The 18748-nt window shown below is 38.9% G+C and overlaps 1 protein-coding gene across 6 annotated transcripts in view; it reads left to right on the forward strand.

Moving 5' to 3' along the window:
- CACNB2 (calcium voltage-gated channel auxiliary subunit beta 2) overlaps window positions 1-18748 on the forward strand; it is a 230526-nt gene that overhangs the window by 145468 nt on the left and 66310 nt on the right. For 4 of the 6 annotated variants that reach the window (XM_042816657.1, XM_042816658.1, XM_042816659.1 and 1 more), the window contains exon 3: window positions 7177-7296. In XM_042816657.1, coding sequence (XP_042672591.1) covers window positions 7177-7296 — 120 coding nt within the window. Of the gene's footprint in view, window positions 1-5819; window positions 6342-7176; window positions 7297-18748 lie in introns of those variants that run through there. The other 2 variants (XM_042816660.1, XM_042816661.1) reach the window with 1 other exon arrangement.

Here is an 18748-nt window from a genome sequence, read left to right on the forward strand (position 1 = left end):
ACCAAGTTGTGTTGAGATCAGTTGTGTGTGCTGGCAGTCTGAGGCAAAAGTGAGATGATTCAAGTTCATGCAGCTTGCAATCATTTCCTTGGTGTATTTTTCTTATTGATACCTATCTCTGAGTTGTTCCACTGGCAACATCTCTTACCTCTGTTATTGCTCTGACTTTCACAGCACAAAGTCATCAATAATTTAAGCTCTGCCTCTACCCCCTATCAAATTAATTACCTTCATTAAAAAAAAAAAATCCCTAATTTCTTTAATAAGAACAAAACCCAAAGCCTATAATTATTCAATTACTTGATTATTGTTGATAAGATATATTTTAATAAGCTGCGAGACCTCCTAAGATTCCTATAGTTTGCCTACTCCTAAAAAGCATGCTAAACTTTCTCTTTTCTGATAAGCAGGAGAATCTCTTTGTCAGAAAATAGAGATCTACCAGATTAACCTCCTTCAGAGGCTCTCAAAGAACTAATCTCTGCCATAGTACATATAGAACTTACTTAAACAACAACCCACCATGGTTATGCAAGTGGTGACTCATAGTGCCGTTACTGAATGGTTAGAATGCTTTATTCTCTATTATGTTTGCTACCTTGATCTGTTCTTTCTTTTCCTTCCCAGTATTTGTTCGTTCTTTTAGACTATGAGTTCTTTTAAGCAGGGTTTGTAATTCACTGGGACTGTACTTAGTGCAATAGTGTCTCAGGTAGTTGTCTCTTTTAGTTGCTTTTTGGAAAAAAAAAAAAAAAAAAGGCAAACTGTGGTTCACCAGAACATCTCATGGATTTGGGGAAAGCTTGGCTGTGGCTGTGGGGTCTGTAGCTGCCCTCCTGGAAACAGTTTGCATATATCACCAGAAGTTTTCCTAAGAGTGACCTCAACAAGCCCATCATTCCACTAACAATTCAATCTAACACTACTTTGTCTTAGCAACAACAGAAAAGCAAATGTTTAGGCTGGTACTATGAAAATGTTAGTGCAAATGTGTGTGGGGATTTTTTTAGTGTGTGACTTCTGTGGGGGACTTTGTTTATTTTTTGCATGATAAAGTACCTGGTGCAGCTGTTCCCCTGGTCAGTGAATGCTGAAATCCAAGGTTTCTGAAAACCTAAGGGCTGTTTTTAAAAACTGCTTTCATCCAGCTGTTGGTTGGATTAGCATCTTGGAAACCTGCTAATGTCCTGCTGAGAGCTGCAGTGAAGCTTGAAAAAGTCATGGTGGGAGTAAAGAGAAGAGGGGTTTCCTATATAATCTCCTTTTTAATCACATTACTGCCCTAAAGTTCCCAGCTGTTCCAAAATTTTTCTCCTCCTGTTATATGAAGGTCCTCTGTGGATGTAGGTGCTGCAGCAATGTCCAAATTGCTCTAAAACAAAAAATAAACAGAATTCCAATCAACACAGTTTTGTTTTATAAATGCAACAAAATATTTCAGTGTCTATTGTAGGATTTGTTCACGTTCCTTACATACTGTCTGTGGGAAAGCAAGTTTATTTGGGATTTAAGTGAAAATAGATGTGCAGTGGACAAGTAGCCAAGCTCTGGTCATGCCAAATGCCCAAGGGCAATGAGGACTCACCTTTGTTCCAGCCTGGCTGTAATGGCCTTCATCAAGGAGTCAGTGATTCCTGCAAGATGCATATGTGATCTCTGTCCTTTTTCTCAATATGTTTCTTTAGTTATGTTTCTTTAGTTTGTTGTACACAACAAATGTGCATACAAAACAATCAGAATTACTTTTGTATTTCCTTAAAAAGGCTGCCCTTAATTTTACAATCTGTATGATATGACGTTTTATGGCACTTTCAGAGTTGTGTTTTGTGCTTTCTTCAACATCTTTCAAAATGGTGACTTTTCTTAGAGGTCTAAGTAAATCTTTCCCTTCACCAACTCTGGCCACTGTGACAAGCAGAGGCACTTCTTGTATTGAGGGTGCTGTTCTAATTGCATGGCCCATAGATTGCAGGTTGGTTAGCACCTGCTTAAACAGTAAATCTATACTCTCTGTTAACATACTACAGAAATTTGCCCATGGCAGCAGTTTAACTTCATACTAAAACACTGTTTTGCATTTTCCTTTTGGTTTGCATTGCTTTTAAAATTTTTAAATTAATTGAAAATTTTACAGAATTTTACAGAATTTACAGAAGTAATCTTTCAACATTTCTTTCTCACTGCCTTGTTTTCTGGCACTTCAGAAGTAGTAACACGTCAGATGGACGTAGTATATATGTTGTATAGTATATATGTATATATTGTATCAAATGTACCATCAGGACATGTGATGTCATTCTGATGATTTCCACAAGATTAGAAGATAAGCAGATAAAAATCTCTATATAGATTCTGAATACTTAAATCAGTACAGAAAGTACAAATCTCACTGTGTTGGTGAGGGGAACAATTCAAAGTATGAAGCTATGAAGATTTTTCTCCTTTTGGATTTAAAATTCTCTTCAGCTTTAAATAAGAGAGGGGATAAAAAATACATCTAGGAGAAAAACCTGGCATCAAGGATGAGGACTCTGTGTGAACTCACACATACCTGATTCCTTGTAAGATCGTTTGCACGCTGCTTCAAGTCTTCATTTAATAAGTAATAATGTTAAAAGTTCCTACTTGAAAAAACTTGTTTGATTGTTCTCTTAAGACAATTATTTGAGAATTTTCATGAGTTTTGAAGTTACCTGTCCTTTTGATATTTAGCACTTAAATGGGTTGCCAACCTAAAGAGAACCACTGGGTACCCAGAGGACCACTATTATTTTTCATGAGGCATAAATATAAACTCCTGACTAAATATGCAAGTGTAATGATAGCTATATTAACCCAGAGAGAATTTATTACAGTTACAGACCAAACATATCAACAGATTTTGGCTGTACTTCAATCAAAGTCTGTACTCAAGTTCCCACTGTGCTGACCAAAGTTACAGGTGGTAAAGAAAACTAACAAGAAAAATAAGATCTCTAGAGACTCCACCTAAGTTAACTAATGGTTTCCTAACTGCAAGTAATGGAAAATAACAAGAATCGTAATTAGAAAGCAGTGTTTCTTGCTTGGAGGACACAAAATAAGACATAGTCTTGAAGAAGAAAAAAACCTCAAACATAAGTACATGATCTGTGATTCAATGATGTCGTATTAACAGTGTAAAAGATATGGATTCAGATTAAATCAAATTAAAAAAAAAAAAAAAATAAACAACCCCCCACCAACATATAGAATATATTCTCATAGAGTAAGTGGTAAGACAGTTGGTAAATATTTGTCAAGCACGTCATTAAAACAGGAAATGATTTTTAAGACAAATGTGTTTTGTAAACATGCCAAGGAAGGATGAAAAGGGGAGAATGAATAGATAGGTTAATTATTACCATGAGTTGTCTCACTTCTGTTTGACAGTTTCTAGTGAAAGATGAGGAACTGGGGACCGTAGCAGCCCTCAGTCTTATTGCAGCTCTTCCACATTGCAGTGGAATGAGAAGAAGACCTGCAGAAACTCAAAATTTCAGAAGCACTTGGGAGAAGATTCATGCTAGTCTCCAGAGCAAGCTCTAAAGCTCAGTGTAACCCAGGAAGGTAATCTAGTTTCCTTACCTGTAGTGAAGGGATGGTGCTCATCCACTTGGCTCTGAATTCCTTGAGTAATCAGATTATTTCCAACTGAGATAAAAACTGATGAAACTACAGTGATCTATGTTGTTTTTTTTTATATATTTTTTCATATAAAAGCGGTTGAAAATATTCCTAGCTCATTAAAAAAATACTAGCTTACAGCATGTATTATGTGTCCCCCTTCTCTCCTGATGTCAGACTTCAGGTTTTTTTTTTTTTTTTTTTTAATTTTTATTTTTCAATTTGTTTTCTTTTTTTTCCCTTTTCCATATTCAGGAAGTGGGAAACTCCTGATATGACCATGTCTGTCCCACTGGGGAAATAAATGTAACGCTGAATTTAATTCATGTGATTTGTCAGTATAATTAAAATAAATGGAATCATTATGACTTTCTGGATGTGTGTTGGGATTGTAGCCAGCACAAGACAGGAACACCACTGCAAATCATCTCTGTGGCTAGAAGATGAAATTCCAGTTTCTGTAGTTCTGAGCTAACATCTTGTCCCTTTTGTGGGCATAGGAATGATGTTTCTGTGCTTTTTGACTTTCTCGTAGGTTGAGCACCTTTGGCAATATCCCTTGCCAACAACATGATTAACAACACTAAAGGTGAAGCCACACCATTTCAGAGGTGCACGATGTGATGTATGTGCTGTAGGACCGCTGCAGAAGGCTAACACTCATTCTGTCATTTGCATGGTGGCAGTGTTGGGCTGCATGGCTTATGCAGTTGTTTTCCCCTTATTTAGAGATAACGTTGCTTAGAGGCTGATTTGCAACACCACACCATGCTCCTCCAGAGCAGTGTGTGGAGCTGCAGAGCTGAAAGTGTTCAGTGGTGCCCAGCTTGCAGCCATCAGGTGCTGGGAAGATCCTGGAGCATCCCAGAGGCTAAGGCTGGTGTTACAGGACTTAAATATAGTCTCAGAGCTTTGATATAGGTCTGATAAAAGCAACTAACTGTCACTATTTTGACAGTTGTATCAGTGTTTGACGTCTACACTGAGCTGCTGGTCACTTGCTGGTGCTTGGCTTTTGCTACTGATTTCTACCAGCTCCACTGGTTCAATACATTGATAAACTGAAGTTTTAAATAATAGATACATTTGAAATGCTATTGCAAGATTACAGTGACTCTTGGCATTTTCCTAGTGGAAAATGTATTTTACAAAATTCAAGGAAAGTCTGAGTATGTTTTGCTTCTTTTGCTTTAATTCAATAGGCATTTTAGTTTTCAAACTGTAATATGGTAGATGTATTTGGACTCCTCTAAGCAAAATATCCCATGGTGAGTAATCTGCTTGATGTAAAAGACAGGTTATTAAACTTTAAGCTTATTTTTAATGGACTTCAGGGGAAGAAAATTGTGAAAGTTAAATCTACCTTTATTTCAAACTATTAGTTTAGTGCCAATTATTGTTTGCTGCAATAGTGGTTAAATGTAGGCTGCTGTATCTCTTGCAATGGGGTAATTTTGTTAATATACAAACCACAGCAGGACTGGATCCTTGGTAGATGAAGGGCTCTGACTTCCCAGGAGAGGCTGAGATGCTGCTACAGGTGCACCACCAGTGCCCTCAGCTCTGATCTCTATTTTTCCTCTAACTGTGGATTCATATTTAAGGCAAGCACTTCAGTCTAGCTCTAAGGATCTTTTTTTCTCCACAATTTTGCTTAGTGTCAGCGAATTGTAAATATCCTGGATAATCGTGCCTTTGTATGTTATTCCCATGTCAGCTTACAAAAGGATGGAAAGCAAAATGCAGAAATGAAATGTTTCCTTTTGCTCTGCTAGCATCAAATATTTATGCACTAAGCAGTTACAGCACCCTTGCTTTTGTCATCTGCCTATGTCAGACGAACACGAGCAGTGACGAGGGGGTTAATTCCTGCTCAACAGGCACACTAGTGAATCCAGGGCTCTGCATAGCATGGTGCGGGCTGGCAGCAGACATGTGCGGCAGCAGTGAGATGCTGTACCAGCCTGTCCAGTTTTCCCTCACGTTTTCCAGCTGTTTACCCTTGAGATGTAAAATGGCAATTTGGCATAGGCTACTGGCACGGTGTGATGCGAGCATCTGCGTAAAAGGCTGCACGGATGGAGCATGCCCAGTGCTCTGAGCAGCCCATTACCCCACCCCCAGCCAATCTAGGAGGAGATGAAATGAACTTTGCACTTGCAAATGTCACTGAATGCATTTTGCACAGGATTTTAAAAGGTTCTCTTACAAGCACTATTTTTAACAGCCAAATCCGCCCCCCCAAATGAAAAAACCCTAGGTATTTTTCTGTGATCGACCTCAGTTGTTATCAATTGAAGCATCTCTCACAACATTTACCTGAAGTCTGGCATGTTTTATTTTTTTCTTGTTCAAGCTGAGCTTTTTTTGGTGGTGGTGTGGATATTTTCTTTTTTTTTCTGATTTTTTTTTTAACTGGAATGAGAAAATTTATGAATTTAATTGCACTAGAATACTTGGAAACAGTGAGGCTGCAAGCTTGAAAGGCAGAGGGAAGAAAAGAAAGGCTCTCGCAGCAGAGCATGGATAGGAAAGGAGCGGTGATTCTGCGGTGCTCAGCGTGCACATGTTGTGTGAGATCAGTGCCGGGCGCTGCAGCTGCGGACAATAACTGAGCTGTCTGGCTAATGAAGGCCACCTGGATCAGGCTTCTGAAAAGAGCCAAAGGAGGACGTCTGAAGAATTCTGATATCTGTGTAAGCCCTGTTTTTTCGTTATTGGCATATATTCTATGCGTTGCAGAGAGGGAAGAAGAAAAAAAAAAAAAGCCACGGTGTGGAGAGGATAGTTGTTTTCATTCTAATTGAATTAGCAGAACTCTGTTTTGTATGCAGGGAGATGCAGAGGGAAATCAGAGCTGTCATTATTTATAGAGCTGTTCTGGCGTTGGGACTGCTTCCATTGTGGCAGTTTGTGGACCTGCGTTGAGTCCAGACAGATTTTATTAGCGAGAAGTTGATTTGTGGTCATTTACATGTTTTGCTGAGGGGCAGGAGATGGATGTGAGCCATTTGCAGTTCTAATGGGGAAAGTGTGTCAGGTAAAGAGGTTGTCCTAAAATAAAAATGCATAGCAGAAATTAAATCTGCAATCAGGAGTGTTGTGTCATGGTAATTATCAATAGTGAAGTAGTATTCTGACTGTAAAAATGTGTTTCTCTGTTAATAATGTCACTGCTTAGAGTTCTCTTTTTATGGAGCCATCCTTGAAGCTGCTGTGTGTCCTTCAACCCTGCACTGCACCACTGCTGTAACTCTACAGAGCGACTGGCACAGTTTATTAAAATGCATACAGATCAGCACGCAGGGGTAGTGCAGGAAATGCAACACAAGGGGAGACACCTGTACTCTGGAAGTTCTCCAGAAGAAAAAGTCCATTTAGATGAATTTCACTAAGCGTCATTCCCTTTTTGACGGTTATTCTCTTTTCAGGGATACAGATTTAAGAGGAAAGACAAGGTGCATAACCCTTCTGCTTTTTTTTTTGGATTCCAAAACAACTTGTGATACTATTTTTCTTTTCCTTGTGCAGGGCTCGGCGGACTCCTACACCAGCCGTCCATCTGACTCCGATGTATCTCTGGAAGAAGACAGGGAAGCAGTGCGGAGAGAGGCAGAGCGACAGGCCCAGGCACAGTTGGAAAAAGCAAAGGTAAGGTGTTATTTCTCATCAGAGGTCCGTAAAACGTTCTGCTTTAAAAATCTGTCATCTTATCTGTTACTGGTACAAATGTTTTTAATGTTTGAGCGTGCACCATCAGACATCTTATAAGGCTTTTTTTCCATACAACAGTAGAAACTATAGGGAAAAAATCGGAATCTGAATCTTCCATGAAAAGCACTCAATTTGCTTGTATATTAAAGCATAATCTTTTTAAAATGTGTATACTTTTTTCTTGTATGTATTAATTTGCAGTACATGTGGTCAAAGCTTAGAGCTCTTACTGAGGAGACTTGTAGAAGTTCGCCTGTGGATCCCTGTGGCACTTAAAACTTCTAGAAATTGGCCCTCAAATGTCCTATTCACTTCCCCTCAATGAAGGATCAGTCCCTACTAGTGATATGGTAATGAAATCTCTTGGAAGGATCTCTTTTTCCTGGAGACTTCACTGACTTTCTTTACCCTTCAGGTGTTAGTTGATCCTGTGAGTAATATGCTCTAGGACTTGTTAAGACCTTTGCTTATAACTTCATATTGTGACAGATTAGTATGGAAATACCACATGAGCTTCAAGTTCTTCCTTTGTGTTTATTTAGGACTGTGAGGCTTTTAACAATAATGCAGTGAAAGAGTATTTGCTTGTTTTTCTTTCATCTGTTTTGCATGTTTCAATACTATGGCCTGTAAAAATCATGCTTGTCTTGTTTGTTATCCTCCATTTATCACTTCATTTCAGTCTTTTTTTTTTTTTTTTCCTTCTGCCAGATCTTGGTGTACAACTATTTTCTAAGAGCAGTTCTTCAGTACCATTTCTTATATATTGAAATATGCTGCGTAGATTCCTCCTCAGCTCTACCTTTTTTCTTCCTGTGATCTCTGTGTTTCTCTCTGGCTCCCTACCTCCATTTTGCCTCAGTTTTTATTTTGTTATCTCTGATCTACCTCCTGTTCTGTTTCCTTTTCCACTGCCAGCTTTGCCTCTTCCCGTTTATGCCACCTGTTTTATGAGAGTTCTTCATAAATTCAGCAGTCCACATCACTGAGGTATTCATTTGATCATTTAGCGAGGGCCAGCTCCATAAACAGTACAGTGATATAATGCATAAATAGAGGTTTTTTTCAGGCCAGGGAACTTGAACAGGAAAGCTAAAGCTGTTTTTTGGGGTTGTTTTTTTTTTTTTTGCAAAACATAATTGTTGACCTATATTTAATAACAGCTCCTAAAGCAGCTTTTTGATGAGCTGTTGGAACTCGCCAACCCCAGGAGATGCTGAACATTTCTTTGAAGTTGAGTGATGCTGCTGTAGCATCAGTACAGTAGAGGTGCCCTAGAAGCAGTCTGTTTTTTTCCCTTTCCCTTCTTCTCTTAGAGCTGGTGCTGATCATAATCAGGAGTTTCAATTTTATCAGTGTCGCTTTTTGTTAGCTGAATATTTTCTCCTCTGTTAGGAAAGATGATAAAGACTGCTCTGAAATTCAGGTGAAGTGTTGAATTTTATCTGTAAATGCACAATCTTTAAAATGAAGAGTTGCAGTAATAATATCTTGCAGATTAATCAGGGTAGCACCACTGCACTTATTGCTGAACTGATGCATCTCCTAGTGATGAGTAAATCTATGCTAGTGTTGCTATGGGAATTTGGCTTGCTGATGCTGGCTTGAATGCATGGATAGCCCTTATGTAATATTCATGACCTCTAGCACAGCTGCCATTGTAGTGCATAGAGAAAATTCTACCAAACCCCATTTTTAAATTGTCTTTCTATACATTAAAGCAATGTTCTCACTCCAGCTGGCATAAGATACAGTCTCTAGGTCTGACACCATCTGAGACTATAAGACAACTTGTGATCAGTCAAAGTAGCAAAGGCAACTGCCAAAATCTGCCTGCTGTAACAATGGGCAATTCCAGTTGTACATAAACACAACACAAATGATTTAAAACTCTTGTGCTTTAAAACAGATTAAAGCTGGAGCTACGTGAGCTAACTCTTAATCCAAATGTTAAAAAGCAGGTCAGGCTGTAACGCGTGGAAATCATTTCATTTAGTGAGTACAGTAGTACAGCATGTAGGGTGGAGTAATATTTAAATACTGTATGTATTTTCACTTATATTTGAAGTAAACATTTAAAAAGACAAAAAATAAACCTAACCCAGTCGATCTGAAGTACTGCAGAGTGTGCTTTACTGTCTGTCAATTCAAGTTTCTCCCCTGTCTGCCACAGAGCAGGCAGTGAGGCAGTAACTCCTGCCCGTGTTGCTGACTCTCTGTGCCCTGACCTCTGCCCACAGGCTGCTGCTCACTGCACAGCTGCTGCCCCAGCACCGGCACCAGGCAGCGCTGATGCAGCCGCTTTAACTTTGCACCTTTCAATGCTGCAAATGGAAGTGTTGATCTTAAATAAAGTCATTGTGATTCTTTTTGTCACAGGAGTTAGAAAAGAGTGACATACAGGAATAATGCGGCAGTGAGGGAAAATCATAGTGAATTAAGCGTAGATTATTAAAAAAAAAAAAAAAAAAAAAAGCAAAAACCTGTTGAACTGTGTCATGCAGTCAGTGAAAACAGTTTAATGACATCCATTTTCCTTCCTTACAGCTAGGGAAAACACCTAGACTGTAGAGAAAAGCTATACTGGTAAAGCACACAATGGCAGATTGTTAGAGTGATTTGTAAGGCTTTTAATTTTGGATTTCTATGGATTCTAATGTCATATCCTGTGTGCAACCAATAGGGTAAAATAAAAACAGAAGAGATAGTAAGAAAATACTCATTCTGGCTGCTTGTTTTTAAAAGCATTGCTTCTCTAGAAATTGGTTAAACAGATTTTGCTGACTCACTTTGGCATGTGATTTACTGTAAAGAAGCAGGGCCAGGGCAACGTCTATGGAGTTGTGCAGGGATTGGAAACAAAGAAGCAACAGATGAGGGTACCTGTGGGCCAGCAGCTATTTCCTGGGGAAACAACTTCAAATGAAGATGTTAAGCCTGGAGGTTTAAAAAAAAAATAAAAATAAAAAAAAATCCTGGCTTGAGCAATTTTACAATGCAAGTACTAAAAGGTGGATTTTTGTGTTTGAGGCACTGAGAATTTCCTGGGAATCCTCTTCATAGCACATAATGTGAGAACTGAGTTAAAGAGGGCCTTCACTGTGGCTGATGAGCGCACCCTAATGATGCCCAAGTCTAAGGATTTGTACTGCTATTTTTCCTGAATTTTATAAATCACATGCATTCATAAGGCAATAAATACATTTAGTGGCATATGGCTTTTAGTATTCATATTTTCAAAATTTGTAATTTCTGCTTTTTTGGCTTTGAAAGTTGAGGATTAAGAAAGATCTTTCTGTCAGTTCCTAGGAAGTACTTAATTATCCCATAAAATGTTGCAGCTGATGGTAGAGATGGGGTAAAAGAACTGTGAGGTATGAATGTTAGTGAGATCTTCAGTTTCTTTAGCACTGAATTTTATGTTTATGTATAAGAAAGGTGGCTTTGGTCTTGATTTGTTTTTATTTTTATTTTTTGGCCCTTTCCATGCCAGTGAAATCAAATACATTACAGAATATTTGAGTTTTCTCAAATGCGTTGTTTTTTGTCTGAGATGCAGTTATTCAGGTAATCTGCAAACCTCTCTTCTCAGCAAAATCACTTTTGTTCTTTTTTGGTCTTTTCACGTTTTTAGATTTTTACCCTTTTTTTTTTTTCCTTTTATGATTCTAGAGCTCTTCTATAACGTATTTGCAGCAGTTTAGCAAATGAAGTAATTGATTTTGATTATCCCTTATACAATGCTTAGCTAATATGGCAGCTAATAAACCATGCTAGGTTTTTCACTTGAGACTAAGGGACAGCCTGATACTCCTTGTGCTTTGTTAAGGAATGTTCTCAGCATCTTCTGCTCTTGATACTTCTTAAATGGCTGTTGAAGTCAGACTGTGGCCTTTCAAAAGTCAGTAATTATGTCCAGAATAGGAAATCTCAGTCTCTCTCAGCTCTGCTTTGTTTGCAAGCCACCTACCACTCTTTTGTCAGCATTCTTTTATGAGTTTATTGAAACTTTAAGTATCTGTAATCCTGATTTAAGGCATTAGGACTGTGAACCTAAAATTTTGATGCCCAACCCTTTGCTAGCTTTCAGGCAAAATTACAGAGCAATAAAATAAGCTGATATGTGCTGTTTTCTTGATGTCTGCTGTTGTAGTGGTGATGGCTTGTGACTGTGAGTAATAGGGCAATGTCTGAAGTGTAATGTGCTGCCCCGTGTATGGACTGTGGACCACTGCTTTGAAATATCCTGTAGGTTAGGATAAGACCTACATATCCCTGCAAGGCTGAAGGCATGGAAAAGATTGTCAGATGTAATTATCCAGTGCAGCGTGCCAAGACTAGTTATTTAAGTATTTATTCACTCTCAGACAGGTTTCACAGCCCCTGAATGACCCCACGCTGCTAGCAGGCAGCTGCAAAGCTTGTTAAGGTATGTCTATTTAAGCTGTGGTAGCACTTCTGACAGGCGAGAAGTGCCCATCATCTTGATGTACGTCCCTTTATTATGTCAGTGTGTTGCATCATGGAGACCCTTTCCATTCTCTATTACAAGAGTGCTGTGGCACTGTACAGCATGCAAAGCCATAGCAACATAGGCTAGTGCTTTGTGTCAGCTGTTGTGTATGGCAATATTTTTTCATTGATTTCTTCTCATTTGCCCTTTTGTTTTAGAATACTTTGTTGCTTGTTATCATTTAGATAGCTAATGTTGCGTATCAGAGTTGCTGGGATTACATGGGAGCTGGCACAGTGGTCTAGCTGGGAATAAATGAGTTGTTGATCTAAAAGCACAGTTGCAAATCTGGCTGTTGCTTAGCTGGGGGCGAGTTCTGCATTGCTGGGTCTGCTCAAATTGGGCTGCAGATACTCCTTTCTTCATTTTCTTCATTTGTTTCTGCTACCTTTTCTTAGGATTACAACACTAGGGCATAAAGCACTGCTTTACACTGCTGTCTGGGACCTGTAGTTTTATTTTTGTCTATTTTCATGATAATGTACTTTTTTTGTTTCTGCTTTAGCATATATGGTTGTTCTACATTACTGTCTGTCATTACTGGGACTGTTTCCCTGAACATTTTATCCATCCTCACTGGCTGCATCATTTGGTGACTGGAATTGTTTCTTCCAGTGGGGTCTCACATTACATGGAATCAAGTGCACTAAAAGCAGTACAGTCTCAAAAAAAATGTAATCTTCCATTCATAGAATTAGAATGATCAAATATGTTTCATAACTGTCTTTTCTTTTTCTGCTATTTGGAACTGAATGGGGAAAAAAATGTGTGTGGGTGTGGGGGGGAAATTAACACCCTGTATTTAGATGCCTAACCTGGGAGAGAGATCCTTTAGTATTCTGATGTTCTTCAAATAATCAACAGAAAGAGATGTACTGTCTCTGAGAAGCAGAATTCAGTGGGAAAATCCAGAAGATGAGGGAAGATATCTTTGCTCTATTTCATTTATGTGGTTAAATGCCCATGGAAAAGTCAGTAATTCAAATGTTACTTCTTGCACGCAGAACTAAAACAGCTCTTTAGTAGAAATATTTTAACTAATGTTAATGTTGCAAGGCAGGTACAAACACCTGCAGACATCAAAAATCCTCATCCAGACATTTGCCTCCTCCTGAATCTCCCTCTGGTCTCCGTGGCAGACACCATCTGCTACCTGTCAGCACTGCTGCATGGCTGTCGTTGCGGAGGTTCCCAAAGGGTGATGCTCCTCTTGCTTGCGGGTTGTAGGTGGTGTTAAGCACTTGCCGCCTCCTACCTGTGGCTGCTGAGCTGAGCTGCTGAGTATGGAAGGTCAGCCCAGCCCTCAGTGTGCCACAGGCAGCTGTGATTTGTGAGCCCAGCTGTTGGGTCAGCTGCTGCTGTGGGGGTCAGAAGAGGCTGTGCAGGGTTGTGGGAGTCACAGGAGGGGTGGATTTGGAGATGCTCTTTGTGATTACTGGAGGGGAAGGAGGGACTAAGAAACACATTTGCATGCTGTTCAGGCTGGCATAAAGTTGAGCGCTTTGGCTGATATAGATGTAGTTAGATGTTGCTGGTGATTCAAAGCAAACTGATTTCCAGTTAAGGTATATATTACCCAGTTCATTAACTTTCTTGAGGTTCATATTAGAGAGTGACTTACTGTTTCCAGCATCTAAGATAGTATGCCATAATCCAGAACATGTTTTTTCTGAGCTGCTGGTCCAGCCATCTCACTGCCATGAGTTCTTTTAAATAGTTAACATATTTCTTTTTATTTCAAACACAATACTGATTCAAATGGAAGGGAAAACAGGATTTCAAGGCATAATTGCTGAAAGTTACTAAAATGTTGGTAATCACTTTAATATAAATGGTGTTTTTTGTATGTTTATTTTTAATCTGTGATATGTAAGTTGTCCACAGAGTAGATAATTTTCATCTTTTTATTTTAAATGTTTGATGTACAGTTCACACTTCAATTCCAGCTTAATGTAGAATCAACCTGGAGATTTTTTTGTACTTTCTTTTTCCAGAATTTTTTTATTTTTCTAAATTAAATATATACATTTGAAATGTGTTTAAGTTCAAGCATTAGGGCTCTTAATTTTGGGGGGATTCAGCAAAGTATAGGTTTAAAATTTTCTGTCAACCTGAATGTTTATATCTGTATGCTTATAGGTATGCATTTCATATATCTATATGCACATGTGTGCATATGTTTGCATGTGTTAGGTAGACTGAATTGGTGACTTGAACTTGCCATTTATGTTCTACAGTTGGTGACTTTCTACGTATTTATTTTATACACAAGGAAACTTATACTGAGGGTTAGCCTTCTGAGGAAGTAAAAGTGTTTATCAGAGAACAAAGTGTTCCTGTGATCAAAGCTTCCATGGAATTTACAGAAGATTATATGAGGTGGAGAAAGGACTTCAGCACAGCCAGTAACGGGTCCCCATGCAGAGCTGTCCCAGCTGGCACTGCTGGGCCTGATGTGATACAGCAGCTTGGAGACAGCAATTCCGTTGTCACAGAATCGCAGAATGGCCAGGTTGGAAGGGACCTCAAGGATCATGAATCTCCAACCCCCCTGCCACAGGCAGGGCCACCAACTTTCCTTTTTAAAACTAGACCAGGCTGCCCAGGGCCCCATCCAATCTGGCCTTGAACACCTACAAGGACAGGGCATCCACAGCCTCTCTGAGCAGCCTGTTCCAGCACCTCACCACTCTCATCCTGACATCCAACCTAAATCTTCCCTTCTTCAATTTAAAACCATTTCCCCTTGTCCCATCTTGCCTGTATTTTTCTCCTATAATACCTAAGTGGCTGTTTTCCAGATACTTCAGGAACTAACTTGATTGCTGTTAGATACAACACCTGAGTGATGTGTGTTGTTATGAAAGAAGGTGCTTGTACAGTACAAAAGTGGACTGGCATCAGTCTAATTCAAAAATGTTTTATTAGGAAACTTTAATCACAGAAACTTGTCATTGACTGTGTAAAGCCAAGAAACCAAAAGCTCAAAGTAAACTGGTAATACCTGGGAGGAAGATACTCTGTGTTCCCAAGTTATGAATGTTTAAAGTGGAAAAACTCGTCTTGAACTATGAACAGTGTATGGTTTCTGCATTATTCATATGACAGAAATGCATTAAAAACATTTTAAGGTTCAGAGAGGGCTCCACTGAAGGTTTGTTGTTTTTTTTTTTCTGCTGTCTTTTTTTCTATGTGCTGTGTTAAACCAGGACATGCACTAGAGCAAAAACAACTCTGTGGTATGAACTTCTCCTCACATTTGCCTGTGGGGTCTATGGAAACCACAGAATATTTTCTTTATATCTCCAACCCCATGTTGACATTTTCCTCTGGCATTTCGAATGCACCTGGCAGTCAGTACTTCTATTTAATCTGATATTAAATCTTAACAAACAGGTGATATTCTTTAGCTTTAGCTAAGATGGTTCCCACTGAAATATTACTTGTTGCATTTTATTTTTCTTAAATACTCTTCTCCTTGCTAAATAAAGATGAGTGCTGTTACAGTTGTTTCACACAGGAATTTTTTTAAGTCAAAGTTTATTGATAGCATCACATAAGCAAAGACTACCTAGTTTTAAATCATAGTACAGTGACAACCAATTCAGCTGTGCAAGTGACTTAGATGTTGCTGCTATTGCTGGAGAGAATCCTATAGTTTCTCCCATTCTTCTGTTGTTTAATATATCTATCTGTATTCTGTGGTTTACAACCTGTCCATACTTGGACAATTCTATCATAATGATACAATGATGTCATATTATTTTTCTATTTTTTCAGTAGCCCCCAAGAGTTGTCATGAAAAAGTGAATTTCTCTTTAGTTTGTAATTCTTAGAAATGAGACTCCCTTCTTTCTTCTTTCTAACTCTTGAAAAATTCTCATTCTCTGCTAATAACTTAAACCTTTTTGTCTTACATGAGTGAAAACTCTTTTTTTTTTTTTCTCGGGAAAATGTGATAGTACATTGGAGAAAAGGGTATGACTAAAATACGTATCATCAAGACTCTCTTTTATTCTTATTATGGGAATCTTATCAGATAAATGCCTATTTTCAGTATGGTTTGTTTTATGTTATATTCGGAATTCAAAGAACAGTTTGAAAACTTCAACCTTGTTTTCAGTATTTTGAGTGGACCTGCATTTGACAGATATGGAAAGGGGGGATCCACCATGCAGTTTGGGGTTTTAGTTTGCAAACGTGCTTGTGCTATCGATCTGCAAAGTGTCCTTGTTTCAGTGACTGAAGGAAAAAAAAATATCTTGAAGGGGAAGATGAAGGCTCAAACTGCAGCTGCTTTGATTATTTTGACTAGAGATGTCAGAATGTTGAAGTAAGAGAAGAGATGCGCTTGCTGCTTTTTGACTGGATCCATTCAACCAACTATTTGAAAATTGAGTTTTAAAATGTTGTTGGCTTCTAATAGTTCACTTGAAATGAAATAGATGAGCAGAAAGCACTTGTTCTGCTATCTTTGGTCACCTCTGTCTGTCATGAGAGAGTTGTTTCCTGACTGAAATAAAAATTAGAAGAAATGCTGAGTGCCTGCCATCTTGAGACAGCTGAATACACTGCTTTCAGTAATCATCAGTAATAAATAGCGGTAATTGAAGAGGAAAATACATTTCTGGCTTTAGATAATAGTCAAATTACAGTTGAAATTAGCCGTCCCAGAAGTGCTGTAAAGAAACTTAAAACATTTATCATAATTGGGTTGGGTTTTTTCTTTTTTCTTTTTTTGTTATTTTGTCTCCTTGCTCTCTTTCTTGTAGCCAGCTGAGTGACTCATGCATGAAAGCGCATACTTTATTTTCTCCCCTGGTGTTTCCTGACAATCCAGTCACTGTGGATGATGTGTATGCTCAGTGCACTTGAATGTATGTGGCTGCCCCCTTGCCTGGTGGGACCTGCCTTGTGCTGTCTCTCCTGTTTCTCAGGCTATCAGCTGCAAGAATGAGGCTGTGATATTTGGCATCCCAACAGGAGGATGAAGAAGAGGAGTGTTTCCAGTGCCTGTCCTATCTCTGGTGAGAGTGACCAGGGGACTGGAATGGATGAGGGGCTGATGAACAAGGAGCTCAATACCTCCCTCTTGCAAGAGTAATGCTGAGGAGCTGTGCTGGAATATGTACACTGTGTGTGTGTGAACTCAGAGAGAAAGATTCCCCTCCTCTATTTTTAAACTCTTCTGAATCCAAAATCACCAGATTAAGTAATCTAGCATAACATAGTTTCTTTGCTGTTCAGTCTTCCAAAGCAATATCTCATCTTGGCGTAACGCTCATTGCTGGGTGAAATCAAGACAAGCTTTAATTTCTCTGGAAAGCTTGTAATTAAGATGCAGGCCTCAGGGCAGGGAGAAGGCAAATGGGATGAATTGGGTTTGGAAAGAAATGGACAAAAAGGAGATTGATTGTTTCAGCCTTGTTCTATGATTCAGTTGAAAAATGGGGGGGAAGAAGGAAGTGCAGGGAATTGAGCATTGACAATCTTAGGTGCTGTTCAGGCTTGAGATACTGTTCAGTTTTGTTTTGTACTCTGCACAGTGCTGTGTGTCTTAGTTTTATCTGGGATGGAACTGTTTTCTTCAGAGTGTCTGGTATGACGCTGTGTTTTGGTTCTAGGAGTAAAACAATGTTGAGCCCCTAGAGCCGGAAGAATTCCCACCCTCTCCAAAACTCCTTCCAGCTGATGTCATGGTATGGAATATCCTTTCGGCTGTTTTAAGTCAGCATCCTAATTCTGTTCCCTCCTAGCTATTTGGGCCCTTTGCTGCCCTTGGCTCTTTACTATACTGCTTAACAGGCAACTATAAGCACTGATGTATTAGCCACATCATTTCTTCTCTTAGAACCAAAACATAGCATCATACCAGACACCTGAAGAAAACAATTCTGTCCCAAGTGAAACCAAGACACTGTGTATGTCTGACAACATGTTTAGTGACATTGTCTTTGGATCCAAAATATTCATTCAGGAAACTTCCATCTGCAGCTGCTCTATTAATTGTTTCTTACCTCTGTCAGTAGACCACAGTGATGGTCAGTGGACTGCGGTGCTGCCTCATAGGCAGTAGTGCGCTGCAATTTGGGGGTTTGATGGAGGCTGGAAGCTCTGAACTGCAAGATTGAAGTATGTATTTTTTATCTGAGAAATCCTTTATCTTTTGCTGTCTGGAGTAAGATCTTGCAGTCTTCTACTGCTGAAGACAGGAACCCTGACAAATATGAGTCAGCAGTTGGAAGATACAACATCCATTACATTCTACATACAGCTTTCATGTCACTGCAGAGAGACTGATATTTTTTCTGTGTTTTATTCATAATTAGGTTCTTGAAGCCATGATCATTAATTCTAGGCACAGTTAATAGTTGTCCTTGTACATGACTTCCTGCAGATTCTCCCAGTATGTATTAATCCTGACTTGAAGCTCTCTCCACACTGTTCTTTTATCAGAAAAAAAAAACCAACCCTAGATGTAATCAACCATGCCTACTGAGGCAAACTCCTTTATGAGAGCTTGGAATTGCAGGGATGAAAAGCTGTTAAATATGCCATAACTGCATCTTATTCTCGAATGTTTTACTGAGCATTTGGTAGTAGACATTATTTGTGGATAAAGGAAAGTTCTCTTTCTCAGAAGTGATAATTAATGTCCTTCTGATACTGTCATATTTCATGAGTAAAGTAAAGTAAATTTAAGTTCTGTATCAGTTTCTCTGAGATATTGCAACAAGTACATTGTTTTGTAAGGTGGATCATAAAGACACTCATGGAGTTCAGTGACAGTATTACTATGGTGTTGTATATTTATATTGTTTACCTGTCTATATAACCATAGTATTGAGCTCTAGGCGTTGTAAAAATGCAATTCTG

Source organism: Centrocercus urophasianus, unplaced genomic scaffold, assembly GCF_019232065.1.
Source record: "Centrocercus urophasianus isolate 14NV4802_14NV808 unplaced genomic scaffold, USGS_Curo_1.0 seq_16, whole genome shotgun sequence".
Taxonomy (NCBI): domain Eukaryota; kingdom Metazoa; phylum Chordata; class Aves; order Galliformes; family Phasianidae; genus Centrocercus; species Centrocercus urophasianus.